A 26,858-nucleotide genomic window follows, 5' to 3' on the forward strand; every position below is an offset into this window, starting at 1 on the left:
GCCGTTTTCCATTGTTTTGTCCAGCTAGTGGTGCTTGTCATTGATGACGTTTTACTATAGTTATCATATTGGCAGCAGCGTCTTTACCCTGTGCAAGATGACACGCTGATCTTGCTGCCGAAGCGATGGCGGTTGGATTTCGTCAATCCGTCTGACGCATCTGATTCACTACAACGGCAAACGGTTAATACTCGTTCCTTTCCACGGCCGTGGGCCGGATAAACATCTATAATCATAAATGAAAAAATAGCCGACATAATCTCCAACGTGTCATTAGAAACGTAGTCGACGTTCCGACCGCTTGGGCTGGTACTGAGCGTTAACTTCATTACGACGGCTAGCGTCAATTTGAAGCTCCTTACGCGTCTAAGAGTTATGGGTTCTCAAATATCCTTTATTTATAGCATAATATAAACACACTTCGAATTCCCAGTGCCAAGAAATCTAATACCGAATGATTCGCAAGTAATTTAAGGAGCCGTCAATAGAGTTGTGTTTCACAAACAATTGACTTATCGGTTGGCGGATGCTATGCGAAACCTTGATGATGTTTGCCGTACACGTGAAACCAACATCGTCATCGTATTGCGTGTCTCTCAGCTTTCGTCTTCTACGCTATGGCATTCGATATTCAGTGTAATGCTAGGCTGGAATAGTTCTTCTATGAACGGAATTCAAAATGAATGAACATTATTACCATTACACTTGGCGGCCTGCGGCCTAGCCAGATTTTTTTCTAGTGCGATTACTGGTAATCTCAAAGTATGAATATCATTTAAGTAAATCGTGAACCGCAATTCCAACCTACAGGCCACTCGATAGTAACTCAAGCGTCCTGGCTGGATCGGAGAATCCGTGATTAGCACCTAAGGACCAGATGTTTGGACGGAATGTAGTAGGTATTCATATTCAGAAGAGACACTGACACTTTTGAATGCTGATTGTATTACAACACTATATGTTTTCGCATGATAACTAGTTGTTCTTTACTTGAAGGTATCTTAGAAAAATAAAACGTAAATAAAACGTAAAAAACGGTGAGATTAACAGCCATTTAATAATACCTATTTTCAACACATTGAATACATAAAATAATAATATTCGTTAATTTAATGACTCATTAAGTAACATCAAACGGGACGTCATGACCTTTGTGTCCTTCAATCGTACTCCCCATTATGGGTGGCGCCAGAGGCCCGGCGCGCTCTCTGTTTATCTAGTTTCCAATGAATTTGTTGATCTGAGTTCAACACGCGTAAACAGACTTTCGCTATAAATAACCTTAAACTGGCAGATCATTATGTTCTATCGCTAACCACTACAAGATTTATGTATTAGAACCCTAAAGTGACTGTAAAATTGTGATCAACCGGGACGTTGACGGTAACCCAACCTGACGGATCCTTATTTAAATACCATTGTGAATTTTTGTGGGGCTACCACCAATTGTCTCAACTATTTTTTAATTAGATTCTATACAGGTTCATTTGAGCCTAATTACTGTAGATAGAAATTCGATTGATCTACGACGTAAATACATGTAAAATGTGCTTATTTCAAAAGTACGCGCGTATCAGGCGAAACCGCTACGTAGAATTTCAAATTTGCCTAGTTCAGCAATGTCTCCGAAATATGGTTGCCTACGATAGTCGAAGTACGTGCAGGTTCCCATGAACTTACTACTTTGTTTATGCACATATCTTCTTATGCGCCTTTCAATTGCAGAAAGACCAATAATTAGCCAAAATACGCTTTTAATAAGCATAGCCTTCTTTTCTCACGCTGGTAAGACCAGTGCGCAAAAGAAAAGTGCTGTCGATACGTGTTGAGAGCAGGTCGTTAATAGAAAAAAGTATTTTCATTATGGCTTACCTTCGTTACCTCATATTACCTGAGACAGCCCTTCGACGCGCCAACACAGCAGCATAGACTAACGGATTCGCCGCCGCCCGATTCTCGCCTTTTTATAGAGAGAGAATCCGCTTAGCGTTCCATGAGTTATCGAATGCTTTCGACAGACATTACTATGGGGAGTGCAGGCAGATATATATGTATATATATATATATATATATATATATATATATATATATATATATATATATATATATGCCGATCAATAGCAATTGACAGGTTTTTCATTGAAATTCTTATCTAAATAAACAGTTGAGACCTTGACGCTTTTCTGTGAACATCACATCAAATATATCGGTTTTGCTCAGTCGATTGTTACTGGTCTCGCTATTGTACTATACGCAAAAGACGTGATTTTAAATGTTTGTCGACCTCAGTAGAGGTCCCTATCGTTTTGGATCTCATTGGTGTGTACCATTAAAGAGCAACAAACATGCAATCGAACGTTACTCTAGCTATCCTATGCACATTCTAGCTAAGGTTTTCACATGCTAAAAAAGTATACATATAGAAACGGTGGTTACCTACATGTATGCAGACACGACAATTAGAAAACTCGTGATTGAAACCCGAGCGTAATCTGGCTTAGTTTTTTTGCAGGACGCGTTTTATTGTCTCTTACAAAAAAATAGGACGACAGTGAAGCCTTACGTTCATCTGGAAGAAACCCTATCCTGCAGCTGGTCTGGCTACAACTAATGAATAAATTAAGCTGAACCATAGCGAAAACGAACAATAATCGTTATCTTCATTTGGTTTGTTAATCCTTTGGTTATAATGCCCAGACACACAACCTTTCTAGGTTGTTAGAAGAAAGTAAGCTTCTTTTTGTAATAATAATAAATCTGTAATAATTATTATGTAAGTGTCCAACATCAACTACCTGATGAATATAGCTGCAGAGGTAAAGTGTAGATAAGCTACGACATAGATATCGTTATTGATACTGCCACTAATACTATTAGTACTACAGCTAGCTGGGTTTAGGCTGTGCATAAGTAGCAAAGTGTGCATTGGTTTATATATATATATATACACGCATACGTGTATTGACCCACAGTCTGCTATTAGCGCACAGCCTAAAATTACCTAGCTATCAACCTAATTATAAAAAACTCAAGACATAGACGATGACCCGTTAGATTTCTTGAAAACAACCTCTTTATTTAAACTCTGCTCTATATAAATGTGGGAGGGGGCAAAATTATTTGGGACAAAATTTTTAGGTAAAATACATTGTCATGGCAGGAATGTGTCTGCTCTTTAAACGTTGACGTTTAGCACCTGTACACGGCGCGTCATTTTGTATGGATTTATCATCTTAAGGTTAATTTTCTGCATTTCGTTTCACTGCTTCGTCCTTCTCCTGAACAGAGGTCTGTCTGTGTTGTGTGTATTTGTTCGCCGGTCGGCTGGTCGGTCCAAGTTGGCTGATTCAGTTCGCACTCAGTTTTATACGTTCTTAAACCTAGACTCTAAACTGGGGCTCTTATTTGTAGATTTATGTATAGGCTTGCCTTTATACGTGTATAGTAAGAATAAAAAAAAGTTACAATTTTAAAGCGAACGACACAGAGCTCGGTAATAACACCTGTTTGGGGTAATGAACCTCACTAGAATGTTTGCTTATGCTATTGCGATGCCTCTTCGACGCCCATTTGGGTTCATGCACGTATATTTTTCAAATAAACCGTATTGGCGATCTTCGCCCATTAGATCAATACCAAGTGTGATTATTTGATGTTTACTTGATACCAATACTGACCGTTACGGCCATGACTCTCAATTAGTTCCGATTAGATAGGGGCCAATATCGATCGTTACAGCTTTTGTGGTTTCACTGTTTTTTTTTTACGCTCATCTCGTTCCGCACTGCCGAGTAAATCGCTCAGGCAGCAAGCATACATGCAGTTTATCGCCTGTTTTGCTTTATTGACAATAAAAAAATATTTTATTTGATATATATTTGAAAACTGATAGTGCAGTTGGATAACTGTCCCATGTGATTAGCACCCTTTTAAATATTGTTGGTTTAGTGTTTTTATAGCGATTTGCTTACATTACAAAGTGACCAGTCGATCTCATACAGCTGTCTAGCTAGTACCATTTGTCAGGAGGTTCAGACGAGGGAAAAGTGGGGGCAAAAATAACTGTCATCGTCCGATCTTCGTCGGATATCGAAGGCCGGGGAAGACGACACACACCGAAAGGGGCAAATACATAGATAAATAGGTGCACGGCTTACATAACACTCGAATAGCAAGATTTACAATGTGCATAATACATACTAATCAAAGGAATAACGACACAGGCATGTGGCACGGAGTGCAGTGACTTGTTTGCGACAGTCGAAAAGGTCCTGTTATTTATACGCTTACCGGTATCTCGAGTCCACTACTTTGCACTAGACCAGACCGGTCTAAACGATCCTCAAGCAGCGGTAGGTAAATATCGAATGCACGCAGGAGACATGAGGGATGCCACATCAGTAAACATGATAGGTATACAAATATATTATCTCTTATATGTATTTATGTATCTATGCGCATATATTCATGTATTGCTCATTCTGCTGCCAAAACGACCTACCGAGATTTGATGAATGTCAATTTTGGTAATCGAAAAAATCCTATCCAGCTAACTAACACAGTTTTAGGAAAACTAGCAGAGACTATTGGAGCGGGGAGTGTTTCAAAAAGGCTAACAAAAGTTTCGGTGCGCTCGTTATCTTAAAAGCGGATTGGTATTGCTTCTTCTTCGTTCCGTTGCTTCCTTGTTTACTAAGGAGGTGATGCTAGAAACATGCAAAGATTGTATTAACCCGTTTGGGCGAAAGACATCGGAGAGAACCCAAACTATGCGTCAGCCTGATAGCACCTCCCGGATATCTTTGTTCTGTTACGAAATCTGTCTTATTCGCTTGCAGTATCAACCCTGCTGATGTAGGTGACCTTGTTGTCATTATTGACAATGGTCATTACTTTCTTTTTCGTTAGTCCTCCTGGCCGTTCGATAAATATATGTATTTATTATGAAATGCTCATAGTAATTGAATGTTTTGTATCGTGTTTGCTAATGTGTGGGCCCGCTGTGCAAATGTTGCCGTTGCGAGCCATTTTCGTCTTTCCGTCGAAGGAAAAGCCTTTTACGGTTTACCAGCCAGCCTTGTATTATTCATTTTTTGTCTCGACTCGTTTCGTCTCAGGCTGCTCTGTTATTTGTCATATAGAGAGCTTTCACAGAGGGGGTTGAACGGCGGGTCTATCATCGTCGGTATGGCCCTTTCCCGCAAACATATTACTCATTAGTCTAATCGTTTCCAGAATCGGCTCCGTATCATAATCATCATCGTGTATATCCATCAGCTCCGCGTATTCAATGTGTTCTCACATATATATGTATATATCGATCATCATACCTTCTTTTTCTCATTAGCAGTGTTATTATTAGGCAATCAAGGTAGTTATCCTTTTCTCAGCTTCGTCTGTATTACGCTCGTGATAATCACCACCAGTCTCGTTCGTCATCGTCACATTACATGTAAGTGGCGCCTTTTTCTTATTCGTTTAAATTCCATCATCATAATAATTGTTCTCATTAGCGTCTGTGTACTCTCAGCCACCTCGATTTTAGGGTTGTTTATGGATGTTCCTATATGCCGGTTGTGTCGACACGTTTAGGCCTAAGTCGAATTCTCTGACCCCTGTCCGGGGGCTCACAAATCGACCAGGTGACCAAACTGGCTAATTGTGTCCCCGAGAGATCAGCGATCCACATATGGCAACTACCCTAACTACGTCTGCTGTTACCTACTATGCTGCTACAACATATCAGCGTCGTCTGTGTCCACCATGCGTGTTCGTCTAATATGCCCAGCACGATAGACGTTCTGGCTTTTATAAATTTTCCACCTCTTACTAATATTTCTATTCATTATTAGCAATATCGTTGTCATTGTTTTATCGCTGATATTTATCGTCTACACTGGCTAGAAGGCTAGCATCTTTTTTTTTTTCTTTACATACGCGTTCAAGTGAGCTTCGCCCGCGGAAGAATTAAGATCTCGCTATGTTCGAGCTCATTGTAGATAGCAGCTGGTTTGGCTAATAATTATTATATAGTAATAGAGCGATGCGAGGCTATTGGTGACGAGAATGTCCGCCCATACTCACAGCACGATGCTAACGCTAATAGCGATTTTTAGTGTAGATTACTATATTTCATTGTTTGGAACAAGCGTTCGCTTCATCTGCCGAATCGGTCGTCGTGTCATCATCGTTACCGAACAAACTCACGTCTTCTTCAGTATTCCTCAATCGTTAGTTCATAGTCATCAAATCAACCAAAAAGAGCAAACATTGTAATTAATCATAAGATTATTTATCAATCAATGCCGAAGTGATCAATCGATAAGTCAAAACAAACAAATATATATATTTGCTGTTGCGACACAACAACAATGCACATATTTCCACCCCTTTGCTTCACACTACTATTATTAACCATCATCACCATTCAATAGTAATCCATTGTCAGCCTTCAATTGTTCTCCGTACACCACCATTCAATGAATTCATTTCTGTTTCGACCCTTCTGTTGTCTGCCCGCCAATCTGTCGTCACCGGCGTATTCGCTACGTCTGATTAACAGCACGAGAGCAAAATGGCCACAATCAATAAGGCAGCTCAAAAGACAAAAGTTTACCGCTACTAAATGCATGCTTAATAGAGCCATGTATTTGTATAATTATTATATTTGTATATATAGGTATGTGTGTGTGTGTGTCATTTGAATAATAAGCGGCTTAGAATAATCGGCGGAACGCTACTGCTATCCTTCCTTAGTCTCAGTCCCCCAGAACTTCGAATCGTTTCGATCTTTCAAGTATTTTATCGCGTTCGTCCAATATAAACCTGTTTCGGTCGATTATTGCGTTTTATATATTTTTGCAAACTGAGTGGGCAAAAAATTGCCCCCTATATTCAGTTTGGTTTGTTCAGTGGCTTGTAATCTACGCCATTTTACTTGATCGAAACCTATACGAAGTAGTAAGGATTCCATTTCGTTACTTCGTTCGTATAACGTTTACCATACTGTAATCGATCGACTCAAGCATTATAAATAATAAAGGCGTAATAATTAGCCATTATACATTAACGAGTCATATGATTACTCGTATGTGAGTTAATAGCGTTCTCGAGCGTTCTTAGATTTCTCTGAAGGCGTCTCCCCTGAACACCAGCTTATAACTTCTACGGCTACTAAGTGGCGCTAAACGCACATCCGGTCACACGCACGCTATCTAAACCGGGTTTATCGTAATTCTAGAAAATTGTTACTGTAAAGGATCCGTCCGTTTCAGGGACAAGGATTATGTTTTTCATCTGTCTTATCTATCGGTACTACTATATCCACGTAGGGCGGTGTAAGTCGTCGCGCGTCTGAATGTCGCGAATATACGTACGATAAATACACGTTGAATGTAAATACAGGGTATTATAGGGAGTGGATTAAGCGGGCGCAACATGCAAAAGGAAATTGCGGCGCGAATTCGCGACTGGAGGGGGGGGGGGGTCATCAAACAGAAATGGAATGACATTACCGCATTAATATGTGGCTTGCTGATACTTTAAGATCGGACAATTCAGGCTAAGTATTACATCGGAGATTGTCAAAGGGTTGTTTTTTTTTTCGGGGAGGAAGGGGAGATATTTCCAATATGCGATACAGGTGGATTTTATATAAAACTATTTATATCGACGTATATAGCTTTATCTATGCTTGAACCTTTGCTACTGGTATGGTAAGAACAGTGATTAAAGTGCAATTCCTGCTTGTGTCCGTCTCTGTGCCTAGTCTATTTGAATCATCTTTCTGACGTTCGTAGATCTATATCACGTCGATATAACTCTTCTTTTTCTCGTTCGCAGCGATACTGTTTGGCCGTTCGACAAAGTAGGTTCCATCTAAGTGACATTGAGAGGCTTAACATTCTATAATTAATATCTTTAGAAAGGCTTGCTTTGAATTGTCTGTATAGCATAGGCTACCCTGATGACGTCGTCGTATTGCCCAGGGTGAGGCACAGTATAGGTCTTCAATCAGATCACCCATATAAAGGTACTACACGTTTGTGAATGTTGCCGAAACATCGTTTGTCTGTGTGTTTACTCGCTTGCATTCCTCAATGGTTACATCAAGTAGCACTGTCATAGTCTATACTTTCCATAAATATGACAACAGAGGATCTCCAATACTTGAAAGCACAAGCTCCCAGAATAAGGAGGGCAGCACGATCAACTCAGATTCTTTAACTTAGATGTCGATTCCAAGGACAACGTCTGCACTGATGATACACGTGCTTAACTGCATACTGGATGAATCAGTCCGCACCTGTAATGATACCTTTCCGGCCAGAAGTTACAGCACTAGAACTTCCTTCCTTCCTAAGAATCTTACTTGAAGTACGCTTAACATGTAGGCCTTCTCTCCATGTGACTATTGGTGAAGGTTTTCAGAGCGTTGTGGTAAGTGTTTTGCCGCAGTGCAAATATTAATTGACAACTTTTGTCGTCATGATAAAGTTTAACGCCGCTTAGCGTTTCGTGAGCGACTTCAAATTCCGAATTAGGTAGATTTTGATTGATGTATTGGTTGGGAAGTTGGGAATGAACGAGGGAGACTTATTTTTATTGGATGATCTGTCCATCTTCAGAGCTAGCCAGGCTGTCGTCCGGCAGCGAGACGGGACTCTCATCGCCGCGCGATGGCGTTGAGCCAGTGAACCGGCCCCCACCAGCTCGGCGAAGTTTGTTTCGGGCACTGGCAAGGTCGGCTTGCAATTTATCGTTCTGCTCCTGAAGCTCCTCGATCTCGCGTTGCAGCTTCCGTCGGTGGGCCTTTTCGCGTGAGCATTCTTCATCGATTTCATCGAATTGCCGCTTCTGGGTGCGCAAACGATTAGTCACCTTTTCTATCTGCTCCTTTAGTTGCTCACCATTGCGGCGCTCATCATCAACCTGTAAATATTTGACACAAGGGAAACGGAGGAAAATTCGTTACGACTGACGAATAAGCGAGAATGATACAGAGGTCTGTCAATAATGCTCACTATATGCAAGATAAATGAAAAATAGGCTTAAAAATAAACATGACCTTCCTACAGCAGACGATGCAGATAAATTGTATAATAATGAGCTCAGGAAGATTAATTAGAACACAGCAACATCGAGTATATCACAGATTGCCCACAGGCCGCTGCATTGAAACAATACGCAGCTCTAAGACGATGTTAATCATACATACGTGAAGATAAGCTTGTAACGTTGCATGAATAACTGTATGAAAGCAATCGCGATAGCTTAAAGCGAAAAGAGCCTTATATGGCGGAGGAAATCGAGTAAGTAAATTTCTTCTCTTCCACAACGATGGCTTCAGACGGGTTCATACCTGACTAACGGCGTCTTTCATACGCTTTTCAAGTTTACGAGCCATACGCTGAGCAGTCTGCTTTTCTTGTTCGGCGAGATCGAGCTGTTCCTCGAACTGTGATACTCGAGTCTCGAGGTGGCTGACAGCGCTGCGGATTTTGTTTCGCTGCGAAGTCTCAATCTCCTGGAGTTTCGCACGCATCTCCTTGATTTGGCGTTCGAGAGCAGCATTTGAATTTTCGAGCCGGGCGCTGTTGTTACGTTCTTGACTTAGCTCGTTAGTGACCGCCTCAATCTGATTCTGGGCCTTGCGCATCTTCTCGACCAGAATCTCGCCGTTCGACTGTTCCTCCTCGAGGTCTTCCTCGAGTTGGAGGATTCGTGCTTCAAGTTTCTTTTTCTCTTCGGCGAGGAATGATCCTCGTCCACCAGTAGCCGACAGTTCCTCCTGAAGGTCATCCCTTTCTGACTCAGCGGAGCGACGGGCCCTTTCAGCCGACGCGAGGTCTTCCTGTAGTTGGGTTACCTCAGCCTCGAGCAGCTTGGCGCGTTTATCGGCGTCCTTGGCGGCACCGATGAGCTCTTCTTTTCCGGCTTTCGCCTCCTCGTACTCCCTCTGGAAGTCCTTCAGCGATGCGGCCATCTTCTTAAAGGCCCGGTTGGCATCGTCCTTGCTCTGTAAATACAATTAATCGTAGGGCTATTGCGTCAATATTATGATTCCAGTTGGATGTCTATAGAAGACCATACGAATACGTCGGTAACTGTTAAGAAATGCGGAGTTTCACGTTATTTTTCAAGTCTCGAATAAAATTCGATTGAAGCATAAAACCCCCAAGCGAAATTAGTTCTAGTAGACAAACATTTTCAAAAATCGTATGGCAGCTTGATGTAGCGTATATATCAGTAAAATACTACCCTAACAATTCTTAAAGTGATCGTAGTATTTTAAATAACTCAAGCAAATGTATATGGGGGTTACGGCTAATCTGTGCCTTTCTTTCAAGTCTACCTTGTTGGCTAGCTCTAGCTGGTGTTCCATGTCGTTGATGTCAGCTTCAAGTTTCTTGCGATGCGTCTGCGCTGCCGAGCGCTGTTTGCGCTCCTCTTCCAGCTCGCCTTCGAGGTCGCGAATGCTCTTGAGTAAGCTTCTGCGCTTCTCTTCAGCTTGTTCGTCCCTAGCAGCCATATCACGCTCAAACTGCGACCGCATAGCTTGTAGATTTACCTCCATACGCAACTTGGCATCTTCAGCTAGCTGAAGCTCATCTTCAAGTTCTTCCAACCGTTGCTTTTGCGCCGTCAGCTGATTTTCGAGGGTTCGGCGTGCCTTCTCCAGCTCATGTAGGTTGCGGTCAGCGCTACCTTGAGTGTTGACAAGCGATTCGAGCTCGGCGTTTTGTTGACGGCGCGCTGTTTCCAGCTGCTCGATCATCGTGTCTTTCTCCTCAAGATCACGAGTGAGGGCCAAGAGACGAGTTTCCTTCTCGCGACTTTCCCGTTCCACTTGGTCCTTTTCTGCCATCACACGTTCTGTGTGCGCTTTTTCTTCGGCTAGCAAAGAGTCAAACTTGCGCTGTTTTTTCTCCAGGTCGCAGACCTTTGAACGGACGGAATCTAGTTCGATATTAAGGTCCTCCACTTCGGCCAACAGCTTTCTCTTACTTTTGTCTAGCTTGTCGACTTGCGCCAAGTGCTCGGCAAGTTTAGCGTTGGCGGAATCCAACTCCTTGGCGAATTTCTTGCGCTGTTCTTCTAGCGCCTGTTCTCCTTCGTCCTCGCTTTTCTTCTTTGCCTCGGTGATCTAGGAAAACAAAAGAAAAAGCCGTGAAGCATTAAGCTATAAGTAATCGATCTTCGCCGGGGTTTATGGCTGTATCGAAAAGAATGTTTATAGGTCAACCATATTTTTTTAATCAAGATACCTCTCTGTCTGCTAGCGTCAGACAGAAGTTTCGTACCTGTGCCTGAAGAACCTGCATTTGTTTATCCATATTGCGCTTGGCTTCTTCCTCCTCATCCAATTGCTCTTGCAGTTGCTGTTTGTCTGCCTCGAGAAGTCGCAACTTGGCACTCAGCGCTAGCTTCTGTTTAGTTTCCTCTTGAAGTAGCTCCTGCACTTCGGCTAGCTGTGCTTCGAGATTTGAGCTGTTCTTTTGTCCCGCAGTGGCCCGCTTGTCTAACTCCTCCAACTGGACGTAGACCGACTCCAGCTCGGCTTGCATTTTACCGCAACGCTCAATTTGATCTTGCTTAAGACGTTCGGCTTCGGCCTGTTTAGCCGATGCCTCCTGCAACTGGTGCTCCAAAGCCTTCCTTCTTCGTTCTGATTCTTGCTTGGCAGCAATGTGGCCCTTGATCTCATTCGCCATGTCAATATTCTCGGCTTCAAGATGCTGCTTGGCTTTCTCGAGGCTGGCCTTCTGCTTCCGCAGCTGATCCGTCTGTTCCGATAACTGTTCTACCTGCAGATGATGTTTGGCTCGTAGTTCTGAAACTTGAGCCTCCTTAGCGGCCATCTCATCCTCGAGCGCCTTCTTCAGGGCAGCCACCTCATGCTCCCGTTGCTTCTGGAGTTCCTTTTGCGTTGCCGTGGAATCGAGTGAGTCAAGCAACTCGTTCTTGAGCCGTTCGAGCTCTTCATTTAAGTCACGTTTCTGCTTTTCGCTCTTCTGGCGAGCTGCCTTTTCTGATTCGAGATCCTCTTGAATATCGCTCATCTGAAAAGGGACATTGTATCGATCGAATTTAGCATAATATAGAAGTTACTAATAGGTGAGTTGGTGGCTGTAGTATCCTCACTATAATTTACAAATGGTGGAAAGCTTTACCAGCATGTGCAATTCTCACAACAAATGCATTTTACAAGCATGTGATGACAGAAATAGCATGATTTAAAAGTCAAATTGGCAGTAACTTTAATCTAGAAACCTTTGTTACCAAAAGATGTGTATAACTTGCTTTTCAATTCAGTACTCACCTGAGATTCTAATTCTCGCAATGCTTTTTGTGCCTGTGAGCGTGCAAGCGTCTCTTCGTCACAACGGACAAGTGCAACATTAAGTTCGTCCTCTTTTTTGATGAGCTGTGTCTGCATCTCCTCGAGTTGAGCCTTCTTCTCATTGAGCTGCTCTTTGATGTCACTCACCTCGGTGTCAAGCTTGCGTTTGCCCCGTTCTAGCTCCTGACGGACGTCGAGCTCCTTCCGGAGCCGCTCCTCAAGGTCGACGATAGTGGCCTCTTGCTTGGCCTTGAGCTTGGACAGCTGTTTGCACTTTTCCTCTTCTTCTTGTAGCGTCTGCTCGACATCCTTCAGGCGATCGTCGAGCATCTTTTTCTCCTTTTGGATTTTGCCATTCGAATCTTCGAGGATCGCGTAGCCTTCTTCCAATTTTTTTATCTTGCCGTCCAAGGCATATTTTTCTATTTGAAGCTTTTGGCGTGCGCCTTCTTCTTCTTCAAGCTGTTCCTCAAGATCGGTAATATGCTGCTGAAGTTTCTTTTTCTCGTTTGTCAGCGCCTGGATCTTTTCATCTTCTTCCTCGAGTCGGGATTCGAGCTCGTGGCAGAAGTGCTCTAATTCCTGTTTCCGGGCAAGGAGGCGTCCCCGAATCTCCTCGGCTTCGGCGCAAAGTTCTGTTTCGTTCTGCAGCTGCTCGCTCAGTGTGGCTTTCTCTTCTAGAGCCTGCTGAAGGGAGCGTTCGACCTCCTTCATCTCCTGTTGGCTTTTCTCGAACTTGTCGCGAACTTGCTTAAGTTCCTCATCTTTAGCGAACAGCTTCTCCTCCTGTTTCGTCACCTGGAGAAGAGGCTTCACTTTGGTGTATAACCGCCACCAGGGCCAATTGCGTAGCTTCAGATAGCTAGCGCAGTTTCGCTGGATGATGCGGATGGCGTTGAGTTGTTGCATACGCCGTTGGTACATCCGACGTGCAAGCAGGCCGCGACAGTACGCCTGGAACTGAATAATGAGGTCAGAGATTTTTATGTCACGCTCCTCTTCGAGTCCGGCGAGAACCCCAGTACGGAAGAAAATCTTTGACTTGCCAATTCGGAACAGATTGTTGTCCAATTCCAGGGCCTTGACCATCTTCTCGACCGCGGATTTCCCATCCATGTAACCTTTGGGTATCACGTTCGGCGTAAGCAGTTCGTATCGCTGCCGGAACTCACTGAACGGAATCCGGTTGGGAAAGCCTTGTCGGCAGATACGAATGCCTTCGAGGACACCGTTGCAGCGGAGCTGATCTAACACAAGCAAAGGATCGATTCGGCCCGCCTTCTTTTCGTGGTTGGGAATAATACAACGTACGAAATTGGCATTGGTATTGCTAAGCGTATCCATCAACTTGGCCAGTTGCTCCTTATACAGCATAGCTACTGTACGCATCATGCCTTTGCGGACACGGGCAGGGCCAAATGTTCCGTCGAGTGTGGCGCCCATTGAGATGATCTCAGCGTCTTTCCAGAGCGCTGCCACAAATGGATCCTGTGATTGCTGCAAATTCTGAACGACGTTGTCATTAAGTGGATCCATATTCTTTTCAAGCCATTGGCGGGCTGAGTACACTACACTGCCGGCGTAGTGCACAATGCTGAAATCAGCATCAGCAATACCTGAGCGAATGCGGTCACTTTTAATGAATTTCGGATGCGTCTCGTGACCGGCCTGCAGTTTGTCGACAAATGTGCGATCTGTCGCTTTAGGATAAATGCATTCTTCATCAAGGATAGCTAGAACACCGGATCGATTTTCGATGAGGTCGATTGTCGGCTGTAAATCGAGACCAAAATCGATGAATTTCCACTCGATTCCCTCAGCTTGATATTCCTCTTGCTCAAGGATGAACATCGTATGATTGAATAGCTGTTGTAGCTTCTCATTTGTGTAATTGATGCACAATTGTTCGAACGAATTGACCCCGAAGATCTCGAATCCGGCAATATCGAGGATGCCGATAAACGACGTTCCTTGACGGGTACTGCGGTCCAACGATCTGCGAATACAGAATAAAGGGGAAAATGGATCGATTCAGAGGTAAATGTGAATGACTGTCGTTTCGACGGGTCAGATCCGAACGCTACGATTATGCGAATACGCGTAACGGTCATTTGTCAGAGTCACTTCGAGAAGTCAAGGTTACCTTTACAGGCAAGCGATCAACAGCTTTTCCAGGGGGATCCAAGTCGTCGCATGAGCTCATCGTGCGAACTTACCGGTTGATACGGTGCACGATCCACTTGAACAATCGTTCATAGAGAGCTTTGGCAATGGCTTCAACAGCAAATTCACACTGTTCCTTCGTTTGGGCTTTGTTCACCATCTCCCGGCCGACTTTCATTTTCGGCTTTAAGAAAGCCTTGCTCATTTCGAGCAGGCCGATGCCTAGCAGGTGCGATACCTTTTGTGCAACGCGATTATCAGGAAGCGTAGCCTGGTCAGTGTTACGCTCCTGTTTAAAGTGCATATTGCCTGCAGCATGAGAAAAATACACAAAAAGTCAATGTGGTCAAAAGTTGTTAATATCTATATTGAACAATATCGAGTAATCATACATTTTACACAGATTTTAATGATTTATCTAACGCGATCTGAACGCGTGTGAAATGCGCGGGCTTATTGAACCAACGTCTGCCCTCCTAGATTCTTCAGTTGTCTAATAAGACGCTAGTAGAAAAACAGGCACAGTCAACTCGCTCTGATTTCGTTGGAGTCGTTTCCAAATTTATTGGCTTACCATTTTAATCTATTTGATAAAATCCAGCAATTGCGCTGACATGCTATTAGTCAACAGAACGTTTGCAAGTTCCGGTCTTCTATTTAATGTTAATACCATAGTGTACGCGTAATGCTGTTTGCATTAAGAATTATAGATTCTTTCTCTACGATATGTTTAAGAGGACACAGTTTTTGTCGGCATTTTCAATTTACTCCAGTTGAAACGGCTTTTACTTCACTCGAAGTTTATCGTCAATGTCAGAGCGAAAACACTGTCATTGCAACTATAACTGAACTGGTAGTTGGGTGGAAAGTCCGGTAGCCTGAGAAGTAGAGCTGACTTTCGCCGCCGCGAAAGCCGAAAGCCATTGCTTTACGCTGTTTTCCATAAACATGGCGCCGATTTAGATAATAGAATGCTTGCCACAAGCGTTATTGCCTAGATCTATTTGCTGCTTTTACTGCTAACGGCGCAAACGACTAGCCTACAGTGGTGAATACAAAAGCCAGAAACATCAAATGTCACAGGACGTTACTTGAACGATAACAACTCGACTAACAAAACGTTGTCGGTGGCTATTGACAGGAAAGTTACCGAAAAAAAAGACGAAGAGTCGTGAAAAATATAGCCATTTTTCGAAATCATAATTTCTAAAGGAGTGAGCGAGTACCATCCACCTCAACCGCATCATCAATGGAAACAGCCGCAACTGGAATTGCTAGCATCAATTGACAGGCCTTAGCAATGAGTGGAGTGGTAAAATCAAACCGATCAGACCGAATTGCAAAATGTACTAATGGTCACATAGATTACGAATAGTTCAAATAAGCAAAAATGTTGTCAACAAGTACAAAAGTGGAGGAACTAGCGCTTTATCTAACTACCGGTTTTTTCTTCATTGAGCAATTTCCCACGTTAATGCACCTATGTCATGATAAATCGATGCCGCATCGCCACGCTGCAATCAGCGATCTCTGGTTATTGGCAGACCGATGTATGCTAGTGATCAGTACTACGATGCCTCTCATAACGAAGTCTTGATTGGATAAGAAACGATCGGAAGAATTTTTAAGCTTTCAGGAACATATCTGCCGGATCAATTTCCGGTCCAATTATTCGGTAATTTTAAAAGCACAATTAATCGTATAATCTCAGCGTTACGATCAAGGCCGATACTGCGTTCAACGGGTCCTATCAATTGTCAACCCGAAAGGTTGATATACACTTACCGAACAAAAGCACTGCTGAAAGCACCTTGAAGATTGACTTGATATCCTCGTTCGAAAAACCCATAATCTGCATGGCCTGCAATGTTGTGCGGAACTCTTCACTCTCCTCGATGCCGGGCACTGTGATATTACCTTGTGACAAAAACTCGTAGCCGCCCACATCTTCAAGCAGAAGTTCGTTGATCTGCTCGACAGAGGCACCGGCCAGAAGTTGATAAAATATGTGAAATGAGCGCTCGTCCTTCGCCTGACGGATCGCGCGAGACTTCTCAAGCAGGTACGTCTCGATGTTAGCGCCGCTGATATAGCCCGAAGCGTCGAAATTAATTCGGATGAACTTACCCTAATAAATGACATTAGAACAAAGGCGGCCATCACATCGAAACACAAGATTGAAGAAGAGTCAGAAAGAAAAAAACATGGTTGTTTACAGGAGATGAACAGAAGGGAATCATGGGCTGCCTGTATGAACAACTTATTAACAAATCGTCAAACCAAATTAATACCAGATTCCGTACCAGAATGCGTATTCGTACCTTCGACCTCATTTACACTTCATGAAGATGCTGTATATGCACTCATCTAGGTAAGACATATCATACATATCAATTTAATATCATCATTACTACTACTGTTATTTGTGAGAAAGGGTACTTACAAATCTGGAGGAATTGTCATTCTTCACTGTTTTGGCGTTACCGAATGCTTCGAGAATCGGGTTCGCCTGCAGAAGTTGCCTTTCCAGCTCCGTCTATTGATGGTGGAGAGAATTATGATTTCAAGACGAAACGTGTACCAGTTTGAGTACAGATCAAGAGATATCAAAGAAAGTTAACTTATTAAGTGAAAAGGCCAAAAGTTTGAGTCAACTTTTGCGATTCCATAGGCTGCCCTATATGCTACAACCCGACAGGCCGGATAGTGATGCACGTTTCCTACGTATACAATGCCGCATGCTAAGATTCAACTCATGCTGCAACGTTCTTTGTTAGAGATCCTTCATGCTAGTAAACAGCTTCGTGGTAAAAAAAAAAATGCACGTAGCAGGTGAAGCATGCAAACACACGATGAACTATTGAGTGGCAGAAGACTATTTTTATGCCAGACGGCAACTAACGGACGTTTTGAGTTCCAGAAAGTAACAAAAACGAAGGGAAATTGTCTTGGCAACAAACATATTGTCTTTCATTTATTTAATTTCTACTGGTAGAGTAGATATCGCTGTAGCGACATTCTAGATATAGGAAATAGCCTCTCAAGAATAAATATGTTGATTTAAATCAATATATTCTAGCGATCTATTAGCATGTCTTGATTAGCCAGGCTTTTTTTGCTGTATGTAAACATTCAATATATCAAAAAAAACATATAGTTCAAGAACATATAACGTAATATTTTTGTAGCGTTATTACGTAGCGCCTGCATCTGTGGCACTTTTAATCATGTCCAGGAAGTATGATCTACATAACATGCAGGTAAGTCCAGATTACTTTTTTCATCATTAAACATTTTGCAAGGTACAGACAGGTTTTGCTAGCAAGCTCCAATGGCGACCGCCGCCGCAGCAGTAGCAGTAGTAACAACAAATGTGAAGCACCATTGAAGCATGATGCAATATAAATAACATATCATGTAACTATTAAAGAGAAGAATATATACGGGATTGTTCGAGCAACATCAGTCGCTTCGCAAACTTTCATAGCCAGACAAATCTCTGCAATCGTCCGAACGAGCGCAACCGCTGACGGCTTACAGCAGGCCTTTGTAATGCCTCACCCTAAGTTGAAATAGATTATCTGGACAGAGCGACAGATCCTTCAAGATGCATCAGTGCCAACTATTAAAATCAATCTTAGCTGAATATAGATGCATACCTATGAGCAGTGGGCAACAGATGACTAAAGGGCACAAACAAAAATACTCATCAAACTGTTCCAAATTTTATTGCAGTAACAAAATTCTTGAAGAAATTAGCTAAAACCTGATTTTGCTGTCATTTGAAGCTTTCTTCACGTAATGAAAAACCCGTTGCATTGTTTCAAATACGACCAAAAGAGTACTGCAAACTCTTTTGGTCGCATTTTTACTAAAGGTCACAAGATTCGTTGGGAAATTGGTAGAATCAAACGCACAAGTGCGTCAGACATGCTTTAATTGTTGTAGTGGATGCGAAAGGGGTGAGAACTGTTGCTTTCTGGAAGCATTGACGGTGAACTTTGTTTCTAGACGGTCTTCGAACAAATAAAAAAATGGAAAATTGGAACACAAGACACGTAACAAGAAACACGTTGGGCGGCACCAAAATGCCACGTTGTTCATCAATTGCTGAGACTCGGGACGACGCGATGCTGTTGAGTAAAGCTAGCTAGTAAAATAGCTCAGCTGGATTAACGGCAAGACACTGCGACTGCTTACGTATTCAATGTAGACTGGAGCACCAGGAATAGTTTTCAAGGCATCTCTGTCATTAATGAATTGAAATGAGACATTGATTTAACCTGTACCTATCCGTTTTATGTCAAATAATACAAAGGTGAAGTAGTCCTCTCGTTACGAATAAGTAACCTTCGGCTTAAAGGTAGAGATAAACGCAGCTATTGATATCAGATAATACTGTACTAAAGACAAAGTTTACAAGTTACCTTCAGATTGCAAGCTTGTAACTGAAAATTAACATAATTTCGGATAGTTCTTGATAAATTCGTATTTCCTTTTACTGTAGGTTGTTCATTGACTTCTCCGCTTAGTAAGTCGAACTTCGAGGAAATGTCTTTTTGTGCATTAGTTTTCCATTAAACGTCTAATTTTCACTCAAGCAAGGTGCCATCTCAAGCAGAGCGATTAAAGAAGGCAATGCTATTTAAATCTACTTAAAAAAAACATTTAGATATTGCTGTATTGTATGTCAGTAGCAAATAATATTACTATTTGTTGGATTGAGCTAGCGAAATATAATCCAAGATAATATAGTAAAAAAAATAATATAGTCCAAAAGCATCCATGGTTGAAGAAGTGTACAAATAGTGCTCAGCCAATTGCAGCCACATAATAACACGTAATTTCTATAAAATGATCGATATGATATGATGTCTTAATGAAGACCACAAACAGTCAGGTTAAGTAGATTATCTACTTTTCAATAATGAGAATCAAATTTGTAAAGATCATAATACTACCAGAAAGGGTGTGGTGGACATTCGAGACACGGTACTGCTTTATATACAACACGTACGAGCGATTACCAACTAGACTCTACGCAGATCATCTATTGCAATTATTCATTTATTAGAAATGAGGATAGGCGGTTTGCATCATTGCTTAACCCTGTCTATGAGGAGAGGATGACATGCCAGTTTGAGAGTTCCGCAGGGATGGCCAGTGCGGGCCAGGCAATTTCGCGCTCGCTGGGGTGTACAGGCGAACCCCACTAAAGAGCTTCATTCTTCCGTCTGCACTATCAGCGTAAAATCATTGTTGGTTCATAGCGCTAGTTTTCGTCACGTAGCTGAAGAAACAAGCAATTAAAGACGTACGTTCTACAGTTCAATTACCGCTATCATTGGTTCGTTTTACTATTGTTTCATTTGTGCAGACAGTACTGATGCTGTTGATGATGCTCATAATGATGATAACTGTGATGATGACGACGATAATGCTAAAAGTGATCATGTCTGTTTTATGTTGTGTGGTGTGGTGATGATAATGCTGGTGAGATGATGCTGCTGTGGTAATATCCTCACCGAGAGGAGACAGAGGTGTGCTCGCATGATGGTTCCGTTAGGGCTGCAGGGGTTTGAGCTCATCCCAAACCCTTGGCCGTCCAGGCCGTTGGGTCCTATAATTCCATTGGCATCTCCAGCAGACGTCACTGTCCCGTTACCGACCGCCGCAACCGCTGCCGTTATGCCTCCGTTGGCCGTACTGACGCTCACGATCGGCGGGAGTGGCTTGCCGAATATAGGCAACTAATCACGTCAGTCAGGACGAAGCAACAACCGACAGGACGATAGGCGTCATCATATCACCCACCAGGTTTTTCATACGTAGGCCAAGCCAAAGTGGTTGTGATGGTGGTAGACGGGAGGAAGAAATTGTTTGGATCGCGTATTGGGGTCGCGGTTAGCAGGGTTATTCACAACAATAATAACAATAGGCGGCACCAGCAGCAACAAACAACTGCATCGACAAAGTCGTAACACAACGACTAATCAGCGATATTAATAGCAACGGCAAAACGAGTTAACACAGTGGAAAAACCTCGAATGTCTGTGTTACTCCACATTGTAGAACAAAATAAACGAGAAGATGTAACTGAAGAAATTGTAGCAATAACGGGATTGATCTAGCAGAAAACTAAGCGTAATTTTAGTCAAACATTGTGGGAAAAATCGAAGGAGGAATAGTCCATACTGACTTTTTATGCAACAAAAGTCGCTGCTTGGAATTATCGTTACCTCTGTCCTATTCTTGGGAAGGCATTAGGCAAATAGCCGATCATAGTGTTTGTTGTTTAAACGTCAATTTAAAGCGAATATTTTAAGATCATGTTTTTACATCGGGTATTTACTTCCGGGTTCGATCTTCGATTACTGGAAGCACTAAAAAACTTAGTCAAAAAATGTATGCTTTCGACAGAAAAAAACATACAGTATAAGTAGCATATGAACACACGGCGGACAAAACAGCTCTAACTGTAGGCAGCAATCAGATTTTCCCATTTTTTTACAGTTCTAACGTAAGTATTACGTTAATAACAAGGGCTTTAAGGTAGGCACTTTTTTTTACCTCAACCCAGAAAAGAAAATCGAAGGTATTTTTTAGTCGCGCATAACCACTATACTCTTTGCGATTTCATCTGAACATGAACGACACGACCCACTCGTTGTATACAATATACCTGATCTTGTTAGCAGCAGATGTGCATCCGTTAACTAGCTATGAGTGTTACGTATTTTTGGACACGTAATCTTATCACAACACAACGCCAGTTAGACGTTACGCTATTACGTCACGCTCTGGGTATACAGTAACATTATTAGTTAACTTATGCGAGACGAACGAGTCGCGTTTAGCGCATTGTTTGTCGTACACTTATCGCGTAACCTTCACAACGAGGTCAGTTAATTAATCAACCAAAAACAGACGAGGAAAGCAAATAAAAAAACTTCTTTTTTTTTTCACATTCGCAGTTGTGTTTGAAAATGCAGCATTATACGGAGGAAATTACAGATGAAGTCAGATCATTAACAAAAGTCACCAGTGTCACCACTTCCGAAAATCGTCATTAGCCCTGCCCTGGTTTTCAGTGTACTGCTCGTTTTATCTGAACATTCTGTAAGCTCGGAGTACACTTTAAAACCCATTTTGCGCTGTTGTCGTACCTACTGAAACACGCCCTCAAAACTTCGCGCTGCTTTGGTTAGTGTCTAGCAGGATCCCTCTCCAGGTTATGGCAAAAGAACAACAAGTCATGAACAGTCGTTCCCGACAACAATAACAACAAAATGTAGACATGACAAAAATGAAGGCAATTCTGTGAAACTGTCGATGAGCCCGTTCCTATAAGATTCGTTTCCCAAATGCCTTTTGCTATTACCACTGCCTGATGGGTGTGTGCAAAGTGGTGACAAGTTTCTATCGGCACTTCTCTAGAAATGCTACTAGACGAAAGACTGAAATGACCATTACTAGCAGGTGTAATCTAACTTCCGACGGTTAACTAATTCGGCGGATTAGTGATGAAGCTCTCAAAGGATATACGACTGCGCATCGTAGACCGAGCTAGTGTACTTCAACAGAAACATATACCACGACTACAGGAAAAATTTAGTACAAATAAACTCGCATCGAAATCAAAACTAGAATACCGCAGACGCAAATCAAATCACGCTGCTTGATTAAATTATTATTATTATATAGACAAGATGTATGTTCCGAATTGTGCGTAACATCATGGACGCGAACCCTCTACTCACTCGTTATTGCGTGCTTTTTGCTAAGAGCAGTATTCCTATAGAAAGCAGTAACTAGAGGACACCTGGAGTTTACGTAGAATCACCAGTTATAGACTGACTCGTCGTTCGATTACGTGGCAACTAGCATGTACCCTGCTTTGCTCAGTCTGATCGGTACAGTCTTCTACTTTTAGTGAGAAGATTTCCATTTTCGCGCGAGATCACCGAGAACGAGATAATAGGAGAAACACGTACGGGGAGAAAGAGTCTCACCTACGATTTATTCAAAATCGGCTCAACTTTCTCTCGATTCTCCACATCCAGGGCCGGCCCTTGCTAAGAACTCGCTATTGGCCTGCTCTGCCATAAACATCTTGGGTCGGTCGAGCTCGTTAACCAATGAGCTATAATTATCGCTGCGGTCGGGAACAAGATCTTTGGAGAGACAGCCATTTAGTCGGTGCACGCCAGGCCATACGGATCAGCACATGGAATTGCTGGCTATGGAAGCTGAGGAAACGATCCACAAGATGCGAAAGCGGTGGCCAAAGCGCGCGCAGATGCGCACACGAGTACACCCATTAGTTTAAAACTCTTTTTTAATATATTTGCCCAGACATGTTGGAAAAGTATACTGGATCGATTTTACAAATTCATGAGTCATGAAGATGAGGAAGAATTCGAATAGGTATCTTTCGTACCACTCCTTGTCAGCCCAGTCGTGGCGACTGACCACAGCTAGCCGCCGGAGCGCATCCCCACTCACAGCTACGCCCACAGACCGCACTTCCACATACTGCAGATGCCAACGAAGGTAATGATGCAGAAAGCAGGGGGATGCGAATGAGAAAGCTTAGCGTTCGTCGCTATTTTCCTGTTAGGGCCAACGGTCATGTTTATGCCAATACTACTCACTCTCGACAGCAGCAGACGAAACGCATCAAAGCAACGCGCATTTCTCTTCATCTAATACAATGCTACTATTGCTGCTGCTGCTGCTGCTGTTGTTGTTGTTGTTATGTTCTCTCGTACCTCAATTCATCGTTTTCGTAATGGCCGTCATCTGAACTGAAATGTGTAACTGCTGGTGTTTGATGTTATCGCTAAGCGGCCAGTAATCGATTCAAAAGTCGGCGGGGGAAATATGTCCTCTGCTCGTGCCTACTATCTAAGCAACAGTAGGATGGTTGAAGCGGCATTTACAAGGTATGCGCAGATAAACATACACTGAAAATGCCTAAACCGTGTATAGCACCTTGCTAGAATTACAGCATTACAGTACTATACATGCAGGGAACGATAACGAGCTACTACTTGTATACTGGCCATCTCCTTAAATAGAAGGCCATACTTTCTATACCCAAATCGTTTGTCGCACATCAGCTTACTAACTAACGCCGGTATTGCTGCTACCGCTAAGTGAGTTCACGACGAAGCTGAATTGAACTAGCAGCAAGAGAAAGAGTTATAATAGTTGTGTCTGTCCGTTTTTATCATCTCCAGAGTACTACATTGATATTGTTGATAATGTAGCTAGCCACCGTAGCGGCTGCATTAGCGGACGGTCACTTGCACACAGAGTAATCAAAACCAGGAATCTATGTACAGCAAACTGCAGTGAACGTTGGAAACAACAAGCGACCGATAATCACCGCTCATCGCTTACCCTTCAAATTCGTCAGACTGCTCCTTTTCCCTCTTTATTCCGATGCTGACAAAGCGTTAAAAGCATCACGAGAAGCGTTGCCAAAGGCCATTAACAAACGGTGCCATGCATAAAAGGCAAGGTAAGCCAGCCGAGCCGATAACAGGCTACTTGACCTTTCAGATAGAGACAAAGCAGAATGAAGTGAGCAGCATCGTCGTTTCTACGACAACTTCTCTACGGTAGTATATCTTCGGAACGCTCGTTAGTTTTGCTGGTTACTGGCTTTCTCTTTGCCATGGCCCGCGAGTCGAACCAAAGGAGCCGGTTTAGCGGGCACGGTAATCACAGCGACCATTACGCAGCGAAGATAGCAGCTCACAAGTGGCAACTGCCGGAGTATGCAATCATTCCCTACGGCCTAATATCGTGTAAAGCAAAACGTGACAGGTCGAACCGCAGCTACCAACAACCAATAGATTGTCCTCAATGTCTCGTCTTTAAAAAGTTCATACTATGTCTGAATTTCTAGCCATTATGACTTACCCATCGCCCGATCCCGATCCCGATCCCCCCCCCAATGCCAACGAGTACTCGTCAATAACAGTACGTCTTTCTTTGTAGACTAAAGTAGTGGTGACGGTAATGGCAGCGAGATCCGACATCACTATTATCTGTTGGAGAGACATCGGAAAAATACGGGCGAGCGTTATGTTACGAGCAGTGGACACGCGTAATACACCAGACTCGAACACATGTAGCCGGAATGAGCCAAAAAAGGAACCTGTAAATGACAGATGATTCTAAATGGAGGCCGCGGCTGTGACGCAGACGAAATATTCGTTTGTTTTCCCTTGGTTAAAGACGAGCAACGACGGAAAACGAAGCGAACAAAGGTGGTCATGTTGCCTGTGGCTGTATCGCTACGGTAATAGTCGTGGACATTTTGGGACTTCATTGACGTACAGTTACATACACTTCACAAAGGTATACAAGAAGCACGGAACTGGCCCTCCAACAGCGAACGTTGGTGGACCCAATTGATTAAACACAGATTCCGAATGAAGACCATAACATGATAGGGCAAAAATTATGGTTTGCTTTTTGGGTAAGTCACGTTGCATCAAAAAGTCAGCTAACTAATCGATTCTTTGCCTCTACTGTGCTAAAAAAAGATCAGCGATGCAGTTCACGGACATGTCAATGAGTGAGTATGAATTTTTTGAGCATCTCATACATATAATAATTTAGTACAGTAATAATACAATAATTTAGACCAGCAGCAGGCACCGTGCTGCGTGGTTCTTTTGTTGAGCCGAGAAAAGCACCGCTTGCCATTTTTTCCGTTGACGGCAATAATGTGGTGATAAAAAGAAAGCAGCCGGAAAAGGACACGAAATTTCTACAGAAGTACAAAAGGTCGCCAATGAACAAATTAAAAAAGGTAACATCATAATTTAAACAAAAAATTAGCGTCACGACCACCCTTTTCCGGAGGCAAACGACTCTTAAGGAGTCGATCTGCGGCACGTAATACGTGATCACATGCTACGAAATCGACATGTTTCTGTTTTTTCGACACCAATGATTTATTTATGCCACAGAGTAGTTTTCATTGGGAAAACAATAATTCGACCTAGAAGCCCACTATGGCTTGCTCCTATACATTTGTTACAATTAAGAATAGCAGAAGGAGCAATTGTGATAAACATAGATTTGTCCTAAACTGGCTGTAACAAGCCATAAAAGCAACCAATTATGGTGGAAGACGCACTGATTAGCAGCAATTACTTACCACTCTTGACTAATGATATCATAGAAAATAACTCATCTATAAAGAATAAGAGGAATACGTTATGCACTTTGCCATGACCAGACCCATGAATTTGTTCAACTACTAGGTGTGTTATTTAGCTAATAGTGACAATAGCATTACTACATACATCGAAATATTTAGCACATCTTGAGTAGTAAAGCGGTTCCTCTGATTCTGTCTGGTTCATGTCCTCGAAAGTAGTTCACGTCCTGCATTTAAAATAAAGCATTTTAAATGCAGAGGTTCTGTGAAAAAATTGAGGACCGTGCGAATTAGAAGTGATAACACTCGACTATATTATTTGTCCTTACTTTCTTAAGTGGCGATAAATAATTATTTACCGGTGAAATAAACAATAGGACTTTGCATGCTTACATCCTCTCATTGCCTCGTATCAATACGGATGGCCGGTTGTTTTCAGGAACGTTACTTAGCTTTGTAGGAATTAAGGCTAGCTTAACAACGAAACCATTAGAGGTGTATATAGGCGAGATACAAGTCTTAAAAAGGAAGTCGGCCGTCCCTCTTGTATGTGGGAGAAACTCGCAGGAGACGCTCATCGCATATCTATTTTCGAACATCGTTTTAACCGTAAATGTACGCCCTTCATACATGTTATTCATAGCCGTATATAACACACGTGATATATGACCACAAGAAAACTGTTCTACTGAACAGGGGCCATGCCAATAGTCCAAATAAAGACCTGACACCTCTCTCCGGGATCATTTACGTGGGACATTTGTACACCAAATCACCCGCTGTTCTATGAGCGACTGATATTTAAGCAATTTAACGATCTCATTGAAGCGAATATGTTTTTAAACTTAAGAAAGTATCGGCGACAAAGCACTAGTGTGTGTATCTTGTAATATTATATAACCGCAGTGACGACTTGGTTCGGGAATTGGGAATTAACAAGAAAAATGAAGCAAGATATAAAAGTATAGAATAGCGAAAAAGAATAGCGTGAAAGAACAGCGAGGATGTAAGATCCGAGGCTTAAATGCACGAGAAGTCGGGCGCGATTCTGAGCAGCAAAATTAAAGGTAATATTAATATAACGATTACCACTAAGATAAATACGGCTTGATGACAAAAATACCACGATGTATGTACATATTGTCATATTATTCAAAACAATATATATAT

General features: G+C 42.4%; 1 protein-coding gene across 7 annotated transcripts in view; it reads right to left on the bottom strand.

The window, feature by feature from the left end:
* Positions 1–3,055: 3,055 nt before the first annotated feature.
* Positions 3,056–26,858, bottom strand: part of zip (myosin heavy chain 10) — a 60,460-nt gene continuing 36,657 nt past the window's right edge. For 3 of the 7 annotated variants that reach the window (XM_086981427.1, XM_086981425.1, XM_086981428.1), the window contains 9 exons: positions 20,032–20,256; positions 16,950–17,042; positions 16,292–16,634; positions 14,560–14,815; positions 12,323–14,339; positions 11,304–12,062; positions 10,355–11,146; positions 9,362–10,018; positions 3,056–8,931 (listed from right to left, as the gene is read on the bottom strand). In XM_086981427.1, coding sequence (XP_086837553.1) covers positions 8,602–8,931; positions 9,362–10,018; positions 10,355–11,146; positions 11,304–12,062; positions 12,323–14,339; positions 14,560–14,815; positions 16,292–16,634; positions 16,950–17,042; positions 20,032–20,256 — 5,472 coding nt within the window. In that variant the 3' untranslated portion in view covers positions 3,056–8,601. Of the gene's footprint in view, positions 8,932–9,361; positions 10,019–10,354; positions 11,147–11,303; positions 12,063–12,322; positions 14,340–14,559; positions 14,816–16,291; positions 16,635–16,949; positions 17,043–20,031; positions 20,257–25,833; positions 25,909–26,858 lie in introns of those variants that run through there. The other 4 variants (XM_022792892.2, XM_022792890.2, XM_086981430.1 and 1 more) reach the window with 3 other exon arrangements.

This window comes from Varroa destructor, unplaced genomic scaffold (genome assembly GCF_002443255.2).
Source record: "Varroa destructor unplaced genomic scaffold, Vdes_3.0 BEIS01000002.1, whole genome shotgun sequence".
Taxonomy (NCBI): Eukaryota; Metazoa; Arthropoda; class Arachnida; order Mesostigmata; family Varroidae; genus Varroa; species Varroa destructor.